The sequence below is a fragment of the Fulvia fulva genome, chromosome 4, assembly GCF_020509005.1.
Source record: "Fulvia fulva chromosome 4, complete sequence".
In the NCBI taxonomy this organism is placed as follows: domain Eukaryota; kingdom Fungi; phylum Ascomycota; class Dothideomycetes; order Mycosphaerellales; family Mycosphaerellaceae; genus Fulvia; species Fulvia fulva.
The window spans coordinates 3,917,139-3,937,566 of record NC_063015.1 but is presented as its reverse complement, the minus strand read 5'-3'; the positions used below and the strand labels follow the sequence as shown (position 1 = coordinate 3,937,566).

Genomic DNA, 20,428 nt, shown 5'->3' with positions numbered 1-20,428 from the left:
GTTCACAACCTGACCAACGCACCACCAGCAACACCTGCCCTTCTCGGTCCACGACAGGAGAGTTACAACTTGCAACATGCCGCTGCCACGATCCTGCTATTTTGGGCATGCAGTCATCTGACGCTCCTTCTCCTATAGATGCTGGCGAACTGAAGTTCTTACTACAATCACATTCCTGGCTCCTTCCTATTGGCAAACGACCTCCCTGCAGCTGCAGGGCACGAGAAATATACCAACATTCATCACACTTCAGCGCGGCTAAAACAACACACATCCTACATGCTCACATACTCCTAGCATGGTGTGTTCAGATGACTGTCTCCCTCCGCGACATTGAGCCGATGCATCTGCCGCGACGGTTGCTGTCTCCAGCCCGCCAGGCCTTCATCTGCCCCTACGCCAGTAGACAATTGCCGCATGTCCGAAAACAGCTGACAGCCGTTCTGGATGGCGCTCGTCAGTAGTGCTCTGCAGGTACGAGTCAAGCAAACGACTATCGATCGTCCTCGCTAAAGTGTTTTCGACGATTTGGTATTCCGCTCGCTGAAGCTCTAAACCTGAAGTCGCTGGCAGCATGGCACAGTCCAGAGCATACACGAAGCCACGAAAGAAACATCATCAGCTTTACATCGGACAGTCAACATCCTAAGGCCACGTCCCAATCCGGAATGCATACGACTGTTAGCCGAATTCAAGACTTGACGTTCTATCGACTTCAACGCTCGCCATGCGACACCAAGATCTGCAGTGGAGATGAACTGGTTGTGAGCAGCATCCCTGCAGCAAACAATGACAGAAATAGTATGCCCTCCGCCTGTCAATCCAGAAAGCACAATTTCAGTCCATCGCGGAAGTCACGGGCCTGAGCACCTTCACCCTGCAGACAACATAACCTCGACATGGCGCACGGGAGCATTGCTGCGATGAACAGCGTCCTGGCGCCACTCCTGACCAACTGCACGCAATACCAGTAGCGGTTCCCGCCGTGTGGGAGCAATAAGAAGGTGATTCTGCACAGTGCTTGTGGATGACGCGGCCGGATGGTCAGGCAGTCTCCATGTGTGAGGAGGAGGAGGTAAGTTGGAGAAGATGGAAGGTGAGTCGGCTGTCTTGCTTCACACCTTTTTGAATCTGCACCGCGACACAGATGTCTTGCCGAACAGGTAAGTATGGTACTCGATGGCATGATGATGGATGTTGAGGCTCATCGAACACATGAATCCCGATCAAAGTACCGGCCCTGGCACTCTTAGCACCAGCAGGCTGCTGAACGCTGTAACACAAGACATCACACGATCTGTCTGTCAAAAGAGCTCTTTAGCCGACATCTCCAAAGGCGGGATGTCTCTCTTGGTCTTAAACGCCGCAAGCTTGGTACAACTGTGGGTCAAACCCCGGAGACGTCATCAAATGCCGACGTGATACAGTCATGACAAGTACATCTTGGAAAGCCACTCAACCACATCAGGATCTTCACAATATAATTGTCGTTCGACAACAACCACAATCTCCAATCGCTAATAGACTTTAAGAAAAAGTACAACCATGCCAGACTTCGATCAAACCAAGGCTTACGTCGAGCAAGAAGACGTCTTCTTCGACGATGGCCGCGAGATCGAATTGTTGCATTTCATCTACGACCTGCCAGAGATTGATGAGATCCGTGGCAACCCCAAGAAAGTGCTCGAAGCCATTGACCAATTTGGTCGCAAAAAGAAGTACCTCATGAACGTTGGCGAAGACAAGGGCAAAATCGTGACCGATCTGATTGCGGAAGTTAAGCCGCAGACTATGGTACAGTACTCTGACCTAAAACACATTCACACACTGCTTATTGATCTATGCTAACAACTACCCCAGGTCGAGCTAGGTGGCTACATCGGCTACTCCTGCATCCTCTTCGGCGACGCAGTCCGCAGAGCCGGCGGCAAACGCTACCACAGCCTCGAACGCAACCCCGAATTCGGCGCCGTGATTTCCTCCCTCGTCGACCTCGCCGGCCTAGGCGACATCGTCAAAGTGGAAATCGGTTCCTCCGACGCCTCCATCAAGCGTCTCCACGAGCAAGGCCAGCTCAAACGCATCGACCTGATGTTCCTAGACCACTACAAGCCTGCCTACACCACGGATCTCAAACTCTGCGAGGAGCTGAAGCTGGTGACTCCTGGAAGCGTGCTGGCTGCTGATAATGTGATTAAGCCGGGGAATCCACCGTATTTGGAGTATGTGAGGAGTACGGTGGCGCAGAAGCGCGAGAAGGCGAGTCAGATTAATGGGACGACGGATCCGGATGAGAGGTTTAATGATCGTACTGCGGCGCAGTATTCGAAGCGGGTGGAGAAGGAGAAGTTGGGACATACGATGGGGAATCCGAATCTGTTGTATGAGAGTAAGCTCGTTAACAGCTTTGAGCCGACGGGTGTGCCGGTATGTTACACACTTTCACTTTCTCGGGACTACAGTGTTTGCTGACATTCGCAGGATGGCATCGAGATCACGCGTTGCACGGGCGAGGAGAAATGAGTATGTCGAGAAATGCTCCTCGCATCTTCGGTACCTCCTGATTTGATGGCTGGAACAGTGGACTGCTTGGGCTTGCCGGGCCGCTGCGTATGACTTATCGTGTCACGAATGTCCATGCACGTATCGCTCGGTCTCTTATGATGGAGCACTGTGCCAGGCCAAAGCCATCGGACAGCTGCAAACGGCGATGACCAATCTAGCTTCTTGTGTTGGTTGCCATGTAAGGCATCAGCTTGCGTAGGTAGCTGACACTATATGATAGATCATTCAGCTTACACTATTCGTACTCAACAACCAAGAGCGCATGGCGGTTTGGGTACGGGATGCGAAAGAGGGGCTTGATTCGACTGAGATTATGGAGATGTGACGGTATTCAGTGTGGACTGTTGCAGAAAGGCCACCAGAAAGCAAGCAAAGAAACAAGATTGGAGAATCATCTGTAACCCAATGATCACTTATCGAGCAGGCCCAAAGTCTACGGCGGATTATCTTGGTCGTCCGGTGTGGTGCCTGCAGCATGTGAAGTGCGAAACGACGGGAGGCCGTGCACGAAGTGACAGGGATTGTGCCTTCCTCTTTCCTTCTCGCGGGTGCCGACTTTTCGCTTTCACGGTTACTTTCACTTTGACTGTCACCTACACCAACTTCATCACCTTCGACACTCTGGACACTCCCGTCAGGCACTCGTCAGACACGACGATATGACTAGGACATCTCGCGCACGTAAGACTGCTCGAAAGCAAAAGACTGCCGTCGACAAGGCTCGAAAGCAAAAGGCTGCCGACTACAAGGCTTGGGCTCTAAAACAGAAGGTTGCCACCCAGCAGGCTGCCACCCGGTATCGTAGCTTCTACATTCACGGGTCGACGTACGCAGTGTTGACCACCGATGCAGTCTGAACGGCCGCAAGCGCATCGCAGCCATGTCGGTCGTTCCTCCCTGGCATCAGGGCACGCACTTCTTTGAGCTTCCGCAAGAGGTCCAGAACATGATCTTTGGTTTCGCATATCCACCTGAGCAGAAGAGCTGGCACACAAACCGACTATCGTGGGGCTTCCTACAGCGTGGGCCGTCACTTCCCAACATTAACGAAGCTTTCGGGGCCGTACATCACAGCATCAACCCCTTGTTGGTCTGCAAGGCTTGGTTCGAGTCTGCTGCTGAAGTCTGGGTCCAGAGCCACGGTCTGCTCAAATTGAGGCTTTTGACACGCTTTCTCGCCAAAGGCCAGTCGGGTGGCATCGTGGGCCGCTATGGCACACTCACGTCCAAACAGCCCGGAGTGTTGGACAGGCATCACGTGTCACGGAGCACCCTTCCTCACGAAGCTCGTCTGGTCCGTCCGTCCGAAAGATCTCAGAACTCTGAGCGAAGTTCGCGCATGGGAGAAGCTCTTGGCCGAAGACGAACTGTCAATTACCGAGCTCTACGAAATCTTGCTTCGGAGTACGGAATTCGACAGCGTAGAGCTTTCAATCCCTCCTGGCCTATTTCGATACTGCCGTGACCGTGAGGATCGAATGATGATATTACGATCCAACGTCAAGAGCCTGGAGTCACTGCTGGCGTCGAGAATACAAGCACACAAGCCATTCGAGGAGCATGAGATCCCAGAAGACCCCTACCAGATTGGTACCTTTCTGGTACAGAACAAATAGCGCTTTCCGGCATGGCTCCGCAATGCGAAAGAGGTGAAGAGGTGTAACAAGGCACGCACGACGCGGGTGAGACTGGCTGCATGAAGTCGATACGATGGCTAAGGGTATGCTGCACAATGGCTATGACTCTTGGAAGGCAGATCTGGACGACGATGTGCTGACGTTCGACGCTGCATCATTGGCAGCATCGCATGTGAAAGGCATGATCTTGAAGGATGAGCAGAGGATATACTTATTGTATCTATACACATGCATGGCCGAATCTATTTCTGTATAGTCAAGCCATGCTCCACATGCACACGCTATGCAAAACATTCCTCCACGCACTCTATCCATCTACTTCGGTATACGATCAAAGATCTTCTGATACCTCCTATGCACACTCGTGGGCAAGATGTCCCTCGGATCTCGCACCCGCTCCGGATCATAAGGCAAATTCTCCTCCTTCAGCGCCTGCATGACATAGCTCGCTACCGTCGTCAAGGCCAATGGCGGCTCACGACAGATAGCTGCGACTTCCTTCAAGGCGAATCCTTGATGGTGCCAGAGATGGTATGCTCGCAGCTCGAACGATCGAGCTGACACTGTCCAGTCTGGCGGAAGCGAGAACCGCCAGTCCGTTACCCATGCGTCTGCAGCTTTGAGTTCCGTCGTGTCTGGTCGTGCTGACTGTCGGGTCGCCTCGGCTCTTGGCTGGGGTCCCTCGTCCTGGGGCGCTTCAGCGGCAGGACTCGCATTGGCGTCCTCAGCAGGCTGTTCTGTATCAAGCTGTGGCAGTGTTGGATATGTGACAGTCGATGTAGTCGCGCCATCGTCTCCAGCAATATCAAGTGACTCCATCTTCGCGGTGAGATCATTGGCATTCTGTTCCTCAATGGCGTCGAAGAACTCGTCTTCTTCCTCCTCCACATCAACACCCTTGCTTGTGGCCGCCGTCTTGCGTCCAGATGCTTTCCATGACGACTTGTAGACCTCCGTGCCGTCACCTAGTGTGAGCGGCAATTCCTGCTCCAGAAATCCAGGCCTCGGCGGCATTGGGTCCATGGACTTGCGCATCTCATCAAGCTTGTGATATAATCGAAATCCGGCATAGGCATCAGACGCCGCATAATCAGTCTGCTGTGTATTCAGCTCCCGCGACCACGCACTGACTCGATTGTCGTCCTTTTTCAATGGCAGCATGAGGATATCCTGAACCTGGCTGGCCAAAGACACGAGTTTGAAGCTAACGTTCTTCCGCTCTTGCTCAGAGTACTTGACCACCCTATACATGTGGCTGAGCTCGAAAACGCCCTTCATGTCGATGTTGAGCAGCTCGCGCACGCGGCGCGCATCACCCACAACATTGACTCCAGCCTTGACCACATCTGCAGACTCCAGGATGGCTTTTAGCGTGGGTGGCATAAGCTCTTCCGCCGTGTCACCTTTGAACAGCGCGATCTGGAACAATGCAATCTTGTCCTCGGCGGCGATCTGGATGAGTGACACGTTCCTCTTAATGTGACCAGTCTTGATAGACGTCTGCGGTTCCCATTCCAGGTCAAATCCGAGTACGTTCTCATTCGTAAACAACCTGGCTTGTCGCTCGGCCACCTCGAAGCTTTTACAGTACATCACTGCCGGTTGCTTGCCATCTGTGCCTCTGTAAAGTCGATGCGACCAGAACGCAGCGCTCGAGTTCGGAGATGCCATTATAGCCGCGCGAAAGTCCTGGGCCGGGATATTGTAGGTAAGCTCAACATCCACGTCATTGCTCTCCGCTGGCGATGAATCAGGCGCGACCGATCCTGGGGACTCAACAGACGGTGCGATACCCGGCGAGTATCCAGAGGCCTCGTCTTCCAGTGTGTCGCCTGGAGCAGGTGTTGACTGAGCAGTTGGCGGCATCGCACCTTGACTGCGAGCGACAGGTGCAGATTCGTGGGTAGACCTGATCATTTCTTCGTGAGGTGTCGTCGGATCGGTTGGAAGAGAAGGCATCGTCGAGAAGGCTTCATCAAGAGCATCGAGATCTGCTTCTTGGAGGTGGGACAATGAGTCAGCATCCGAGGCAGCGGCAGTGAATGTCCTTCGCGAAAAAGCCGTACTCTTATGGACAGCGCGCACGCTAAATGAAGGCGACGCGAACAGTGAATGTTGTGAACGCTTTGGTGCGGTGGGCTTCAGCTTGAGTCCGCCACTCAAGGCGTCTGCGCTAGCGCCACCTGAAACGTTTGCGGCCTTGGCTCCGAGCTTCGCGATGAGACCGTCCATGGAAGTATTGTCAGTCGTTTGCTTTCGCACGGGGAACCGCTCACGGCGAGACTTCTTCGCTGGTGCAATTGTCCAGGTACGGTTGGTGTTTGTGCTGCCCGGTGCAGCAGGGGAAGCTGTTGGTCCTTGTGCACTGCCGCTATCGCCTTCCGCATGGCTTGCAGGCGGTTTGACACTCTCAATTCTGACTTCAGGCTCGACTGCAATTGCATTGGCAGCGGGCGTACCGTCCGACTCGCTGCGTTTGACGTCAGAAACCCCATTGCTAGAATCTCCATTGCTGGAACCTCCATTGCTGGAACCTCCATTGTTGGAACCTCCGTTGCTGGAACCTTCACTGCCGGGCGCACCAGCTGCAATCACCCCTGCTTTGAGCTCTATTTTCAGTGTAGCGATGTTGGACGCTATAGCTGTAATAGTGGCGTCGAAGACCTCGACCGACCCTGGCTCACGATTAAGCAACGAGGCTACGGCCTTTCTTCTTTGTCGATACCGTTCCTCGAGTTCTTTCCACAGCTTAAGTGACCTCCTGTTGTCTGCATGCACTCGTGGCTTCAGACGCGCGATTCGCCGAGACAAGCCGTGCAGGTCCTGGGCCTGGTCATCCGCAACGCTTTCCAGTGCTTCGCGGCTAATCTCACGCATGAACGACCGCTGCTTCGTTCCGAGCGTCTTTTCAGCGATCATCAGAGCCTGCTCTGGCGTTCTCCTCTTCAGCGGCGTTCTCAGGGCGGTCTCGAGTTTAGTGAGTGGGATAAGCCTTGTTGACTTTGCAGCCGACACACCTCCCGGGAGCTTGGCCTTCCTGTCGTCCATGCTCGATGCTCGCATCAACGATGCGCGGGTTTGGCGACCAATGGACCTCATGCTTGGCAAAAGTTGGTCGATAAGGTCGTTCTGTTGCCCCACAAGCCGTTCAATGCGCCTCTTTATTTCGCGATCCGCCTCGGCTTGCTCCGTGTCTGTGAGCTGATCCAACTCTTGTTCGAGAACGCACCTGTTGCGGGCTTGGACTCGGAGCTCGTCGAGAGCTGTATTAGCCTTCGTCTCTTCATATCTGAACTTGCGACGGAGGTCCATACGATCTTTTTGATCGATACGACTCTCGTTCGATGATGCTTGTAACCTCTCGAAGAGGCCCAAGTACATATCTTGCACCTGGCTGAACTCCTCAAATGCGTCTGCTGTTCGCAGGAAGACGGCCTTCTCCACAGGAGTGTCATGCAAGAGTGCTTCATAGGCTTTCATCCTTCGAATGAGTTCAAATAAGCTCAAGAGTCTGATCGTTGCAGCACGTCTGTCACGTAACACGACCAACTCTTGCCGTAGAGCTGGGTCCACCGTTTGTCCGCTCTGCTCAGAGTTTGACACTTCAGCTTGGATCTGAGAGATTCTGCCATCGCACTCTTTACGTCGCTGGCGGAACGGGAGCACCGTGGCAATGTGAAACGCAGCGTCCACAAGATCAAAAGCTGTGTGCTCCTCGTCATAGTGGAGCAACCTCGTGAGCTTTCTGGACATATGAGCAGGACCTTTGAAAGCTTGTGCATCGGCGCGAAGCTGCGTCGCAAGTTGAATGATGTTCCCAGCCCCAAGTTCAGCATGCGCTGATCGTTCTTCAAGAAAATTGTTGATAGACTTCCTGATGACGTTGTGCTTGGAAGTCTGGCGGAACAGATGCAAGTGCTTTGTGTTTTGGAAAGTGCTCGCCGATCTACGCCAGAGTCGCGCTTCAGATTGAAGCAGACGCGCAAGAAACAAGAGCTTGGTCATCGTATCGTGCGCAGCGTCGTGCACATCGTCGAAGATGTTGCGGTAGGTGATGTAGCTGTCTCGGTCGGTCTTTGCTCGACTCTGCCGGGCGCTATACTGTCGCTGGAAATAGCTGCTCAAGTGTTTATGCTCTGCAATTTCCTTGGTTGCGCTTTTCACTTCGGCCTGGACCTTTTCCATTGCTTCACGGTGTCGCACTCGTTCCTGTTCGTGCTGGGCGGCAAGCAGCGCATTCTGATTCCTCGCTTCTGTAAGGACTTGGGAGTTCTCTACGGCGGTCGCGATCTGCTGTGCATACGACTCTTTGAGCTCTTTGATTTGGATTTCGTGCTGCCAGCGCATCACAGCTTCAACTTGCCGGCGGGTTTCGTCGCGAGCGATTGCGCGCTGATTCTCTATATTTTGCGCCGAGGGCTCCGCATCAGCAAGGAACTTCGTTTGTGCATAGAGCTCTGCCCGGAGCTTTGACGTCTCTGCTTGACGCCTCTTCTCCAGCTTCGACGTCTCTGCTTGACGCTTCTCCTCCAGCGTGCGTTTCTGTAACTCAAAGTCTGACTGCATCCGCTTGATCTTGTCCTCAAAGTCTGACTGCATCTGCTTGATCTTGTCCTGCTGGGTGTCGCCGTGCTTCTTCAGTTGGATGATTTCGTTGTCTCGACTCTTGATGTCAGACTCCAACTGACTGTTCTTGCTTCGCAGCTGAGTGGCCTCTACTTGGTTCATACTCATACTCGGAGCTCTATGAACATTGTCGCCGGCCCATCCAGCCTTGGTCGCATGATCCGATGCGGTAGTACCCGTTGAGGTAGTAGCAGCCGAGTCTGTAGCGAGTGGCTTCTTCTTGGCGAAGACCGGGTTAGTGGCATAGTATCTGGTCGAGGCTGGGATGTTGCCGAATATGATGCCATGCGTTGGCGACCAGGTGTGATCGCGTGCTATCGTGCGCCTCGCGTTGCTGGAGATGATGCCTCGAGATCGGTCCCAGCGTTGATCGATGGGCCGAGTAGATGGCAGGCGTGGTGAGGCTGCGGAAGCGCCCTCGCAGGCCAATGCCACACTGCCTGGCCGGACTCTGTGAGCAGCATCGGCGAAGATGGGCGCGGAGAAGGACATGCCCAGCAAGCCATTGCCACCAGACATCGACGTTGCTTGCACGAGAGAAAGAAAGAAGACGGGAACATTGTTTCGGGAGGCATAGACTTTACGGCGGGCGGCAACGCGCAATGGTCGCGCTCTCACATGGCCTCGGAATTCCAGGTTGCTTGACATCCGACGCGATGCTTCTGTACATGTATCCACCAGACACAGACATCCCGACCACAACGACATGACTTCACAACTGCTCCCGCTGGAGCTCATCGACAGATGCGTCGGCTCGCCCATATGGGTCATCATGAAGGGCGACAAAGGTCGGTGGCGTGCGCTTCGAAGTTCACGCTTGCGAGTACTGATGATCATGGCAGAATTCAGCGGCACTCTGCTCGGCTTTGATGACTTCGTCAGTAAGTCGGCGTGAATGCGCTCCTGTTTACCTGAAGAAAAGCTGACAAGATCGTAGACATGGTGCTCGAAGACGTGACAGAGCAGTATGGCCAAGCCCAGGGATCTTGCGTCGCCGCTGCTAACAAGCCGACAGTGATTACACCGGCGTCCAAACAAAGCTCCCGAAGATTCTACTCAACGGCAACAACGTCTGCATGGTAGGTGAAGACCTCGCATTGATCTGCGTCTTGAGCTAATGAGACGTAGCTGATACCTGGAGGAATGCCCGATCAATGATCATCTGCCTACGAACAACCAGGAAAGCAAGCCACACACACCTTCTTTGGCGCATGGCCATGGTCAGAATGAAGCAATGAGCTCTGTCAAGCGTCCAATCTCGCGCAGTCTGCTGGACCAGCCGAAGACGATATGCAAACGCAACACGAGTCTCGAGCCGCAGGTCGCCAGTTGTCACCAAGACTCAAGCGCAGGGTCTCAGAGAGCAAGCATACCTGCAATATGTTTTGGGTTGCAGCAAGGCTCATCAAGACAGTCGAAGCTGTAATCATCATTCAGACACAGAGCTTCCATACACATCACTGCGTCACAGTTTCACCAAAGACCATTCGGACGAATCGATGCACGATGTCGCGTTCGCGATTCATTTCTCGAGGGGTGGGTTGTGCTTTGTTTGTCTTCGCCGTCAACTCCTATGCATTACCATGGATATATCTATGGTACATAAGCCCTCTGTGCAACCGATCTCCCTTCCAACGCCGCTGCTCGAACATCGATCACGTGTACTGTTCGCCCGCTTCCCTGCCGCTATAACATAAGTCCCGCAAACATCCAAAATGGACCGCGAGCAATTACAGACTCATCCTGTTCTGTTGCTTGATCCCCACCTTTCTTAGCGCATCGTCTTGATCGCCCGTCGCCATCCATCCATACAGCCTAATGACACCGTCGAGATACTTCAACATGTAGCCGATGACATACTTGACTTTCACGGTCCGGCCGTTCAAGTCGTATGTGGCTTCCCATGTCACCTTGGGCATGGCGTGTACCTCGTCGACGATGATGACTTCCATGCTATCGATCTCGATCTGCTTCTGGCCTTTGCCGCGCATTTCTTGGATTTTAGAGCGGATCAGATGGGTGATGTTGTCTCGGTTGTCGCCAATCTGATCAGTCAGTTAGCTTCATCTTCACTCGTGAGGATAACATGAGAATTCACCTCTACGCCGAACGGCGACGAGTAGATGAATTGCGGCGCGAAGAGATCCGTCAACTTGTCGAGGTTGTCCTTGCCCTCCAGAGCCTGCTGAGAGAGCTTTTGGTACACGCCGAAAAAGTGTTGCACGTCTTCTTCGATCATCTTGACCTTCTTGGCTGAGAACAGAGATGCGAATTCAGATCCCAGAGAATGGAGAACGGTATATGCAAAAGAAAATGCTGGCGAGGCTGGAGTGTTAGGAGGTTCTGGAAGCTCCGGCTGGATCATGTGGAAGAGTAGATCGTCTGCAACGGGCGGAGCGATGGCGCCAACGATGTATATAGAGAGCAAGGCTCTGGCGGCGTTGACGAATGTTGCTTACCTCCCTCGGATCGGTTCTTCTAGGCCTGCCCAGCACATATCATCGGGCAGACATGAATGTAGCCGTTACCTTATCCAGCCAGTACTAAGGCGATGGGTGGTCAATGGGTGTGGTGGTTGGTATGTCATCGTGCAGTGATGCCTCACGTCGATGAGTGCTACGGAGCAGTGCCGACATGCAGGTGAAGTCTATCGCGCGATCAGCAGTTTCAACGTGGTGTGTGCAAGCAGTGGTGAGACGGATGATCATGCGGACGGCTGGAATGTCGGCAAGCTGACTCGCGTTTGCCCATTGCGGTCTTAACGGATCCTTGCTATTGTTCCTGCAGCTGTCGTTGCAACTCCCGTCGTTTGTCGTCGCCGAAAGTCAAACAAAGCCAGACGCCCCGCGCCCCACGCCCCACGCCCCACATCGTCACCAAGGCCAAACACCACCTGCCTGCACATGGATCCCCCGTCGCAACCACCGAACTCAGTGCCCGAAACCTGCTTTCACACGACTACCGCCACCGCCATCGCTAGTCGCTATTGCAGCTATTCGATATAGACGTTAGGCATAGCGGCCGTCATGGGCAAGTACGCAGACGACCCGCAATGGGCAGACATCGCCCCGCTGCCCACCGACGAGGGCGGTCCCAACCCGCTCGCGGCCATTGCATACAGCGACGAGTATGGCGAAACCATGTCCTACCTGCGCGCCGTCATGGCTGCGAACGAGTACTCCGAGCGCGTGCTGGCCCTCACCGAGGACCTCATCGACATGAACCCCGCTCACTACACCGTCTGGCTCTACCGCGCGCAGACACTCTTCGCCCTCGACAAAGACCTCAACATTGAGCTCCAATGGCTGAGCGAGACGGCCCTGCAACACCAAAAGAACTATCAGATCTGGCACCACCGCAACTTGATCGTCGATCGCCTGGGACAGGTGGAGGGCGAGGCCGAGTTCGTGGAGAGCATGTTCGATCTCGATGCGAAGAACTACCACGTCTGGAGCTATCGACAATGGCTGGTGAAGCGCTTTGGGCTGTGGGAGAGCGGAGAGCTAGACTTCACGGAGCGTATGATGGCTAAGGACATCCGCAACAACAGCGCTTGGAACCATCGCTGGTACATCGTCAACGGGCGCGAAGAGGACGGTGTCAAAGGCGTGACAGACCCAACAATCGCTGCACGGGAGCTCGAACTCGCCAAGAAAGCCATAGCCAAGGCGCCGCAGAACCAGAGTCCCTGGAGCTATCTGCGAGGCATCATCAAGAAAACGGGACAGTCGTTGAAGGAGTGGATAGGCTTTGCAGAGCAGTATGCAGACGTGAGCCAGCCGGCAGGTATTCGCTCCAGCCATGCGCTGCATCTTCTTGCAGATGCTTTGGCTGAAGAGGAGGCTACCAAACAGCAGGCGAGCGATGCATTGGACCTACTCAGCAAGACGTATGATCCGATCAGGAAGAACTACTGGGAGTACAGAAAGGGCCTGCTTGGCCTGCCAGCCACTAGCGCAGCAGCTGTCGCCTAAGACTGCGACATCGAGAGCATTGTTTCGGCGTTCTGGGGCATGGTAGGAAAGGATGATACCCAGATAGATGGAAACGGATTTCTATAATTGCAGACTTCACTTATTGCTCCCAGGTCCTTCTTCACTCTCCTCTTTGTCCTCCTCTGTACCCAAGACAATGTCGCAGAGACATACCACAAACACATCCTGCACAATACCCTTTGTATCTCCTCGAGGCAAGATAAGCAGACGAAGCATGAGATACTCGATTTCTCGAGGACCACCTCTTCCGCAGTCACCTACTCTACGACAAAATCCCTCTCAAATCTCTGCAAGGCGCGTCAGTGTTTCGGACCGGTCTTAAGACTGAAGTCCACAATCTTCCTTATCACTCACCTCCCAGCAGAGCACTCATGACGATAATGGCCAGCGTCCGCATTGACTACCGTGTCGAGGAGCTCTTACAGGAGCTTGAAGATGCGCGATCCGACCTTCTCAACGCTGTCATGTGCGACAATGACCAAGACACGATGCATCTGTGGAAGGAGCTCTCTCGCAATGCTGAGACGCGGAAGGAGCTGCAGCGAATTCTGAGACTCCGCAGACGCAATAGACTAGCCGCGGATGATGCGCGATGCAAGCGGATTGTGTTGGCGTTCGACCTGGGGCCTGGGACGTGGTACGTGTACCGGCCTCCTGTCAGCGACTGGCCGGCTCTGCGAAGATTGGCCAACCCCAACGAAACTGTCGAGTTCCGAGATGTTGACTGGGAGAAGCCGCCAAGCTGTGCCCCTGAAGATGGCTTGTTCAGTCCATACGACGTGTGAGAGGCGGAGGCACCACGAAGGACCAGGGATGTATGGTGCTTTGTGCATAAAGCCGAAAGACCGGCTGCGTTGTACGATTTGTAAGTACGCCGGCTATAGCCCTCGTCGTTTCTTTCAGCTATTGCTGCTCTGCACACTCCAATCGTGCTGTTCGGAATGTCCGTGTTTGTAAGCCAGCCAGGTATGAGTAGCATCGACATTGCCATGGTCTTGTCGGCTACACTCCAGCAACACCACCCAGCAAGCACAAGATCTTGACGTCTTGTCCAACAACCAGAGACCAAAGCCAATCCATACACCTTTAATACAATGTGAACCCCAGACACCGCCCTCTACAGCACCATCACCACTACCATCAACCAATACATCAAATCCTTCAACCCCTTTCCCCCAGACACCAACACCCCCTCCCTCGAATCCATACATTCCCTCACCACCCCGGACTTCCTCATCTCCTACGGCCACTTAGCCTTCATAGCCTCCCAACCCCCACTCCAAGAACCCCAGACCAGAGACGTCTGGATGACCGACTGGCATAGCATCACCCAGAACTTCGACACCTGGACAACCGTGCTGATGAATCTGTTCGTGGACGTGAAGAGGCGGAGCGCTGTGGCGAGGTCTACGTATACGTTGATCAAGGGAGAGATGAAAGTGGTGAATGATATGGTGCAGTTTGTGAGGATGGATGAGAGGGGGGAGGGGGTGAGGGGGATTGTGGAGTTTAATGATGCGAGGTGTTTTGATGAGTTTGAGAGAGTGATTAAAGGGGGGAAGGGGGAGTGCGGGGTGTGGAGGAGTAGGTTGGTAGATGGATGATAAGGGATGACTTATTTCGAGAAGAGGTGTTTATGATTACCCCTGGGTCCCGTCCTCTCACCTCACCCTCTCCCCCAAAACCCTGCCTCCACAAACCCTACCTACAACCTCCTATAATGAAACCTCGTCCCCTCATCCTCCGTCATCCACTCAAACAACACCCTGCCCCCGCAATAATCATCCTCATCCTTCCTCGTCCCCCCGACCATCATCCCCAACGCCTCCACATCCAACCCAGCCCCCTCCAAAAACCCCTCCCCAGGCCGCATCCCGCTAAACAACACATCATACCTCACCTCCCCATGATCAACCTGCTCCACCTCCCTCTCCACCACATCCGCATTAACAATAAACACCACCAGCTGCCCAAACGGCGCGTGCCGCCAGGCCAGGATATACCCCATCTCATGCCCGCGTCGGAGGTTCTCGATGTCGAAGCAGGCGGTGAACATGATGCGGAGTCGCGCGGCCATTTTGGGGACCGTGGGGAATCTTTTCTTGAAGAGGTTTCGGGAGGTGTCGTGGTGGTGGCGGAGGATTGTTTTGGTGAGGAGGTCGGTGCTGATGGAGCCGTTATTGGCTGCGAGGATGGCTTTTTTGTGTTGGGAGGCTTTGGGACCGCGGGGGAGGGGCAGCCAGAAGGCGTCGTTGTATTGGTCTATTTGGAGGGGGTCGAAGGTTAGGGAGGTGCGCCGGCGGATGTTGTGGTTTAGGCGTCCGTCGTCTGTGGGTGGTTGGATTGTGACTTGGACTGCGAGGTGCAGAGTTTCTAGCTCGAGCTCTTCTGCCACGCGCACTTCGTGGAGATATCTGTCGCAGCAGTACTCGGAGATTTGAACGTTGCGGAGCAAGTCGGTTTGGATAGCAGAGCCTAGCGCTTCGAGGACGTAGTCGCGCATTGTTAGGTTGCCATTCGTGGATCCCTTGGCGAGCTCGATGGAATGGACGGTCAAGGAGGCGGTTCTGGGGATATCACTGACATCTTGTTCTATCTCTGCCCTTTCGTCTGGAGTCTTTGGGTGCAGCATTAGGATCCTGCGGGTGTCGAAGATGATGATGTGCATAAGAATGCCGCTGAAGTTCTCGGTGTTTTGTCCTTGGAAATGATCGTCGGCGAAGTCTGCGGCTTTCTTGTCGAGCCAATGTGCTGTCATGTTTAGCGTAAGTAATTTCTGTTTTCCTTGATCTCGGGTCAACCTCAGCATCGGCCCAACCTATATGTCAGTTGTGCTTACAACTGTTTGCTGGCTGATCAACATGTGAACTCATAGTACAAACCTTGCGCATGCTGCATGGCACAGAAATGAAGATCGACGGCCAGGATGGCCTTTGTTCCACGCAGACCATGGCGAAACGTTTGTCTTCGCGCAGAAAAGCGGCCTCTCCGTGCCACTGATACCACGACTACATCGTCTTGCCAAGTATATCGACTATGCGGACAGCTGGTCCCATTTCTTGGCCAATATGACCTCGGCTTGCACCTCCTTGCCACCAACATTAGCAACCTTGTCGAAAGACTTGATTCTGCCCCGCTCAAATTCTGCAAACTCCACGACGTCCGTCAGAGTGTTGACTTTGCCTCGCGACTGGTACTTCATCTTGTCCTCCAAAGAGACGGTAAAAGTGCCATCTTCCTGCTTGACCGATTCTTGCTTGATCGAGATGACAACAGCATACCCCTTTGGACGAAGACCGTAGCGCATATGCTTCAAGCCTCCAAAGACGTACTTCGGGTCGTCTGACTGGATTCCAAAAACGGCATGGGTGTAGAAGTCCATCTTGAAAGCCTTGTCATTTACGGACACAACGCTGGCGTTGGGGATGCCCTCCACTTGAGAGGCATCTGCTTGTCCCTGCGATGCGACGATGATCCTGGGACCGAAAGGTGTTCGTACAGATTCTGTGGTTTCGTAGATGGACTTGGCAATGGCAGCATCGCTGACCAAAACCTCCGACTCGCCGTGGATACTCAACACGCTGCCAAACTCCTCCAGTACTTGACGGAGGATGTCCGTGGCTGCTTCTGCTGATGACATTGTCGTGGAATGGCCCTCGTTCTTGTTGCTTTGCTGACTCAAGAGCTGTGTTGTGCGATGTACCGGACTTGATGTTCTCGGTGGTCTTGCTCCTTCAATTCAACAATCTGAAGCACAACTTACCGAAGGATATGAATGCAATTGGAGATCTCCATCACGCGGAGGCGCCCACTTCTGCCATCCATCCGGGTGACGTTGATGAGCGCCTAAGATGCTGCTTCGGGCAAGGTCTGCCGAGGTACGTCAAGCGATTGAACATAGCAGTGCTCGCACACCCAGATAATACACCTGGGCGGTTTAACGCATATCATATGTCGACAAGGATTTCTGCGCGATTGACAGACCGATGTCGATGAGAGGACAATAATAAGGAAGGCAAGAATGGAAGGCAACACCGACCGCACGTGAAAAGCGGGTCGCAATTTCCCTGATCAACCTCATCGCGTCGCGCCTCCAAATCTTCTTCTCCTTTCACATGCCATTTCTTTGTCCGGAACGTCTCAATTCTTGCATGATGGGGCCGGCAGCATACCGGTCCTTCGATTTCCCAGCTCTTTGCGCTCTCTGAGGCATGGCTTGCTTCCCTCCCATGTCAGCACCGCTATCCATGCTGAGAAGAAAGAATTCGAGCCCACCTTGCAGGAGCTCTTGGGGCAGCATTGGTATCCGTCCACGACTATGTGTATCTTTCTACATCTACGACGCATCTCTCCACGACTTGGCCGCTCCCTGGGCCTCTAATCGATCTCCGATCGAGATCTGGCATGATCCGGGTAGCAAGCCTAGGCCAACGAGGTTATCTGGACTCAACAGTCGACTATATGCTCGCAGCACTTCCCCGAATGTGATTGCTCAACGCCTGGACCAGACAGTGATGAAGCAGATATGCATGCTTCCTGTCATGCTCAAGCGTGTCATCGAACGAATCCGAGGCTATCTTGGGGCTCGCGCGTGATCTGGCCAGTGTCGGGAACCATGCAATACGCGTATCGGCCATTTTGAGTCGATGCTCTTCCTCTACGTATCTGCTGCCTGATATCATCAAGATACCATGCGACGTTGTGCTGCTCGTGTGGCGTGTAATACGACCACGGCGCGTCCGCGTTGTTGGGTTCACAGTACCAATGCTCTCCGTGTGTGAGCGGCGCGTGGAAGGACTGACTTGTATCTAGCACATGCTCTTACTTGCCGCCTGATCGCAGGTATGGCATCCCATGTTAATGTACTGGCGGTAGCAGAACCTCGGTGGCTCGCCGTGGTGACACCAGCGTGTTCGACGCGGTTGCTGTAGTCGATCGCGTACTCGTGGGCGCAACGCTGAGGCGTGGTACTAAGGTCCTGCACGTGAAGAGCGATACTTGGTCTGGTGGAGCTCTGGGCTGTCGATGGTTGGGGAGGCGTGGATAGCCGAAGTGCTAAGCAACGTGGGCACCAGACGGACGAAGCATGTGCTTGCAAGCATCCGATGAATGATGCTCTCATGCAGAGTCGACAATGCCATCTTCTGCTCAATGGATATGACATCAGGAAGAGGAAGAGCGGGCGTTTGCCGATGATCACGAGGGTTATGAATGAGAACAGCGGGTCCGCGTTTGAGTAATGGATCCCCAACACATGCCGAGTTATAACGCTGTTCACCTACAACCATCTGTTCACTACCTCGCAAGTGTCCGCAGATATTGCACGGTGTGAACGTGTAGCAAGTTCTACTTTGCCCATCGGCGGGACGAAATGCAACAAGACACCAGCGCGTTCGTCTTGCTCGTGTTTAACCCCGATGGGTCGTCCGATGAATACTTTGTGCGCGGTACAGGTAAGTGCAAAGGAAGAAGCCGCTGACTCCCTCAGACCGGCCTGCTGCATCTTATCCTCAGCATCAGTTGCTGAGACAGGCCCTCTGGCGTTGGAGTATGGCTAACACTCCTCTGTGTGGGCAGAGACTGTCCTCTCGCTAGGCGTCGAAATCGCGTATTGTCAGGGCATGCCGGTCGACGACCAGGCCTTGACCATTCGTGGCACCGACGTTTACGTCCGGCCGGTTCAAGTCAGTCCTGCGTTGCAACTCCACGGGGTAAGTCTCATAGCTGCATCACCTCCTTGGTACGGCTTTGCTGACCTGTCAGCTCCTCATCGGTAGGAGCACACGAATCGAGCTAAGCCGTATGGTCACGGTCACAGTACGAAAGACCTGGTGCCTTGAGACCAAAAGCTTGCGCCTGTTCCCGTTTGACAATATGGGAACCGTCGTAGAGTACATCCTCGATAGACGAGACCCGCGTCCCTGGCAGATCCGAGTTTCGTACAAAGGGAAGCAGATATTCCGGGGCAACTACACAATCGACGGCATGAGACCGTTGGATGTCACTCTACGATCGGTAGGTCGAGGCATTTACTGTTGCTGCAAACATTTACTGACCCGCCCTTAACAGACGGGGATTGCCGACGACCCCTTCCCCAACCTCATCGCCACCCTGGTCGTGAACGAAGGTTCGAGCTGTGGGACATGTGCAGGTGCAACAAGTGACGAAGGAGATGGAGACGATGGAGACGATGGAGACGATAGGGACGATGGAGACGAGAAGGACGAGGGAGACGAGAAAGAGGATGGTGCCAAGCAGGGCGATAGAGACGAGAAAGACGATGGAGACGAGAAGGACGTTGAAGGCACCATGGACACTGGGGAGAGAGGACTTTTTTTGCACAGCGATGAGTACGATACCTCGTAGACTTTGTTGGTCCTCATCAGAGCTTGGCATGACAGGCCCCAGTGACTGAAGCTATACATTGGCCGTTGCAAACGCAGTGAATTGAAGCATCTTGCTTGAGCAGCTCGAGGCTCTTAAGCAGATTACAGCCTCTTGCAATACTCCCACTAACACGATCTCACACGTCTCTCCGTACCACCTCCATCACAGCCTCAATGTACATCTCGCACTACACTGCCGCCATGGCAGCGATCGACAGCGCCACCGAGCTCCCCTTCCAGATCTGGCTGTCCGCCGAAGACCTCCTTACACTCTGCACCATAACACAAAAGCCATGTGAAGAGCGCAGCCTTGACGACATGCTGAAGGTCATGGCCGTCACATCAAGAGCCAGTCAGAGCCTCATTGACGTAGCAAGGAATGTAAGTTTGCACATGCTGTCGCTCACTCCACCCTGACATGTGCTTGTAAGCCGTGGCAAAGGGATAGGTTTTGTAAAGGTGCTGACATGTGTATTCCATTAGATCCCCCACGACGACGTTACAGAGCTGCATCGCAGACTCAATGCCAACAAGCGGAGCACCCTACTCGAGATCGAAGACGATTACTCAAAGGCCCTTGGCGAAGCAACAGATTCCAAGAATAAATACGATGCAGCATCTTCGACACCAGCCGCCACCTCGAGCAAGACCGACGATATCAATGACCTTCTTAACAAGTTTCCACTCCCGCCACCAACAAGAGCGCAGATATGCGAGCACTTCATCATCACCATCCACAACACGTACACCGACAAATACTACCCAGCCAAAATATCCTTCAGCACCAAAATCATCACCCTCGCAGCCCTCCTCCAAGCCTCCGAAGGCATCCCCCTCCAGCGCATGCGTCTGATCCATAAAGACAACGCCCTCCTCATCCCAGCGCGATCCAAAGCCGACCCAATGCAGGACACGGAGACGTTCGGATACTACAACGTCCACCTAGGCGATCTCGTGAGCCTCAGTATGATCACAGACGAAGAGCACATGCCAGAAGCGAAAGTTCACGTGCCGATTTATCGACTCCGCCACCGCTTCGAGGAGAGAGGGCGCTTTCAACGATAGAAGAGCAACCCGGCCTCCCATACGGCAGGAGCCCTTCGACACAGAGGTCCGTGGAGCGCTCGCGGGCCGATGGATTGCTGGGCAGAGTCGAAGAGACCGCGAAGCATCGGACGGACGTGCAGCTGGCACGGCAGGAGAGGACGCTGCGAAAGGC

At 54.0% G+C, this 20,428-nt stretch overlaps 11 protein-coding genes across 11 annotated transcripts; 7 read left to right on the top strand and 4 right to left on the bottom strand.

Annotated features, from left to right (window-relative positions):
- Nucleotides 1-1,545: 1,545 nt before the first annotated feature.
- Nucleotides 1,546-2,523, top strand: CLAFUR5_04823 (putative catechol O-methyltransferase 2; the record flags this gene model as incomplete). The annotated part of the gene is made up of 3 exons (XM_047903971.1): nucleotides 1,546-1,794; nucleotides 1,861-2,427; nucleotides 2,482-2,523. The coding sequence occupies 3 exons, from the start codon at nucleotides 1,546-1,548 to the stop codon at nucleotides 2,521-2,523; spliced, it is 858 nt and encodes a 285-aa protein (XP_047760798.1).
- A 701-nt stretch (nucleotides 2,524-3,224) lies between these two features.
- Nucleotides 3,225-4,181, top strand: CLAFUR5_04822 (uncharacterized protein; the record flags this gene model as incomplete). Its single annotated transcript, XM_047903970.1, has 3 exons — nucleotides 3,225-3,361; nucleotides 3,418-3,753; nucleotides 3,800-4,181. 3 exons carry the CDS (start codon nucleotides 3,225-3,227, stop codon nucleotides 4,179-4,181), a joined length of 855 nt encoding a protein of 284 aa, XP_047760797.1.
- A 336-nt stretch (nucleotides 4,182-4,517) lies between these two features.
- Nucleotides 4,518-9,347, bottom strand: CLAFUR5_04821 (Werner syndrome ATP-dependent helicase; the record flags this gene model as incomplete). The annotated part of the gene is made up of 1 exon (XM_047903969.1): nucleotides 4,518-9,347. The coding sequence occupies one exon, from the start codon at nucleotides 9,345-9,347 to the stop codon at nucleotides 4,518-4,520; it is 4,830 nt and encodes a 1,609-aa protein (XP_047760351.1).
- Nucleotides 9,348-9,534: 187 nt separating this feature from the next.
- On the top strand, nucleotides 9,535-9,986 carry CLAFUR5_04820 (U6 snRNA-associated Sm-like protein LSm5; the record flags this gene model as incomplete). The annotated part of the gene is made up of 5 exons (XM_047903968.1): nucleotides 9,535-9,616; nucleotides 9,671-9,709; nucleotides 9,766-9,793; nucleotides 9,844-9,907; nucleotides 9,957-9,986. 5 exons carry the CDS (start codon nucleotides 9,535-9,537, stop codon nucleotides 9,984-9,986), a joined length of 243 nt encoding a protein of 80 aa, XP_047761293.1.
- A 572-nt stretch (nucleotides 9,987-10,558) lies between these two features.
- CLAFUR5_04819 (uncharacterized protein) lies at nucleotides 10,559-11,193 on the bottom strand (the record flags this gene model as incomplete). The annotated part of the gene is made up of 2 exons (XM_047903967.1): nucleotides 10,559-10,873; nucleotides 10,927-11,193. 2 exons carry the CDS (start codon nucleotides 11,191-11,193, stop codon nucleotides 10,559-10,561), a joined length of 582 nt encoding a protein of 193 aa, XP_047760494.1.
- A 661-nt stretch (nucleotides 11,194-11,854) lies between these two features.
- On the top strand, nucleotides 11,855-12,802 carry CLAFUR5_04818 (Farnesyltransferase/geranylgeranyltransferase type-1 subunit alpha; the record flags this gene model as incomplete). The annotated part of the gene is made up of 1 exon (XM_047903966.1): nucleotides 11,855-12,802. The coding sequence occupies one exon, from the start codon at nucleotides 11,855-11,857 to the stop codon at nucleotides 12,800-12,802; it is 948 nt and encodes a 315-aa protein (XP_047760495.1).
- Nucleotides 12,803-13,203: 401 nt separating this feature from the next.
- Nucleotides 13,204-14,427, top strand: CLAFUR5_04817 (uncharacterized protein; the record flags this gene model as incomplete). Its single annotated transcript, XM_047903965.1, has 2 exons — nucleotides 13,204-13,604; nucleotides 13,947-14,427. 2 exons carry the CDS (start codon nucleotides 13,204-13,206, stop codon nucleotides 14,425-14,427), a joined length of 882 nt encoding a protein of 293 aa, XP_047760498.1.
- Nucleotides 14,428-14,528: 101 nt separating this feature from the next.
- CLAFUR5_04816 (uncharacterized protein) lies at nucleotides 14,529-15,581 on the bottom strand (the record flags this gene model as incomplete). The annotated part of the gene is made up of 1 exon (XM_047903964.1): nucleotides 14,529-15,581. The coding sequence occupies one exon, from the start codon at nucleotides 15,579-15,581 to the stop codon at nucleotides 14,529-14,531; it is 1,053 nt and encodes a 350-aa protein (XP_047761339.1).
- Nucleotides 15,582-15,857: 276 nt separating this feature from the next.
- Nucleotides 15,858-16,463, bottom strand: CLAFUR5_04815 (uncharacterized protein; the record flags this gene model as incomplete). The annotated part of the gene is made up of 1 exon (XM_047903963.1): nucleotides 15,858-16,463. One exon carries the CDS (start codon nucleotides 16,461-16,463, stop codon nucleotides 15,858-15,860), a length of 606 nt encoding a protein of 201 aa, XP_047760497.1.
- Nucleotides 16,464-18,194: 1,731 nt separating this feature from the next.
- CLAFUR5_04814 (uncharacterized protein) lies at nucleotides 18,195-19,189 on the top strand (the record flags this gene model as incomplete). The annotated part of the gene is made up of 4 exons (XM_047903962.1): nucleotides 18,195-18,276; nucleotides 18,401-18,534; nucleotides 18,587-18,838; nucleotides 18,893-19,189. The coding sequence occupies 4 exons, from the start codon at nucleotides 18,195-18,197 to the stop codon at nucleotides 19,187-19,189; spliced, it is 765 nt and encodes a 254-aa protein (XP_047761338.1).
- A 194-nt stretch (nucleotides 19,190-19,383) lies between these two features.
- On the top strand, nucleotides 19,384-20,274 carry CLAFUR5_04813 (uncharacterized protein; the record flags this gene model as incomplete). The annotated part of the gene is made up of 2 exons (XM_047903961.1): nucleotides 19,384-19,590; nucleotides 19,693-20,274. 2 exons carry the CDS (start codon nucleotides 19,384-19,386, stop codon nucleotides 20,272-20,274), a joined length of 789 nt encoding a protein of 262 aa, XP_047760133.1.
- Between the last annotated feature and the right edge of the window lie 154 nt (nucleotides 20,275-20,428).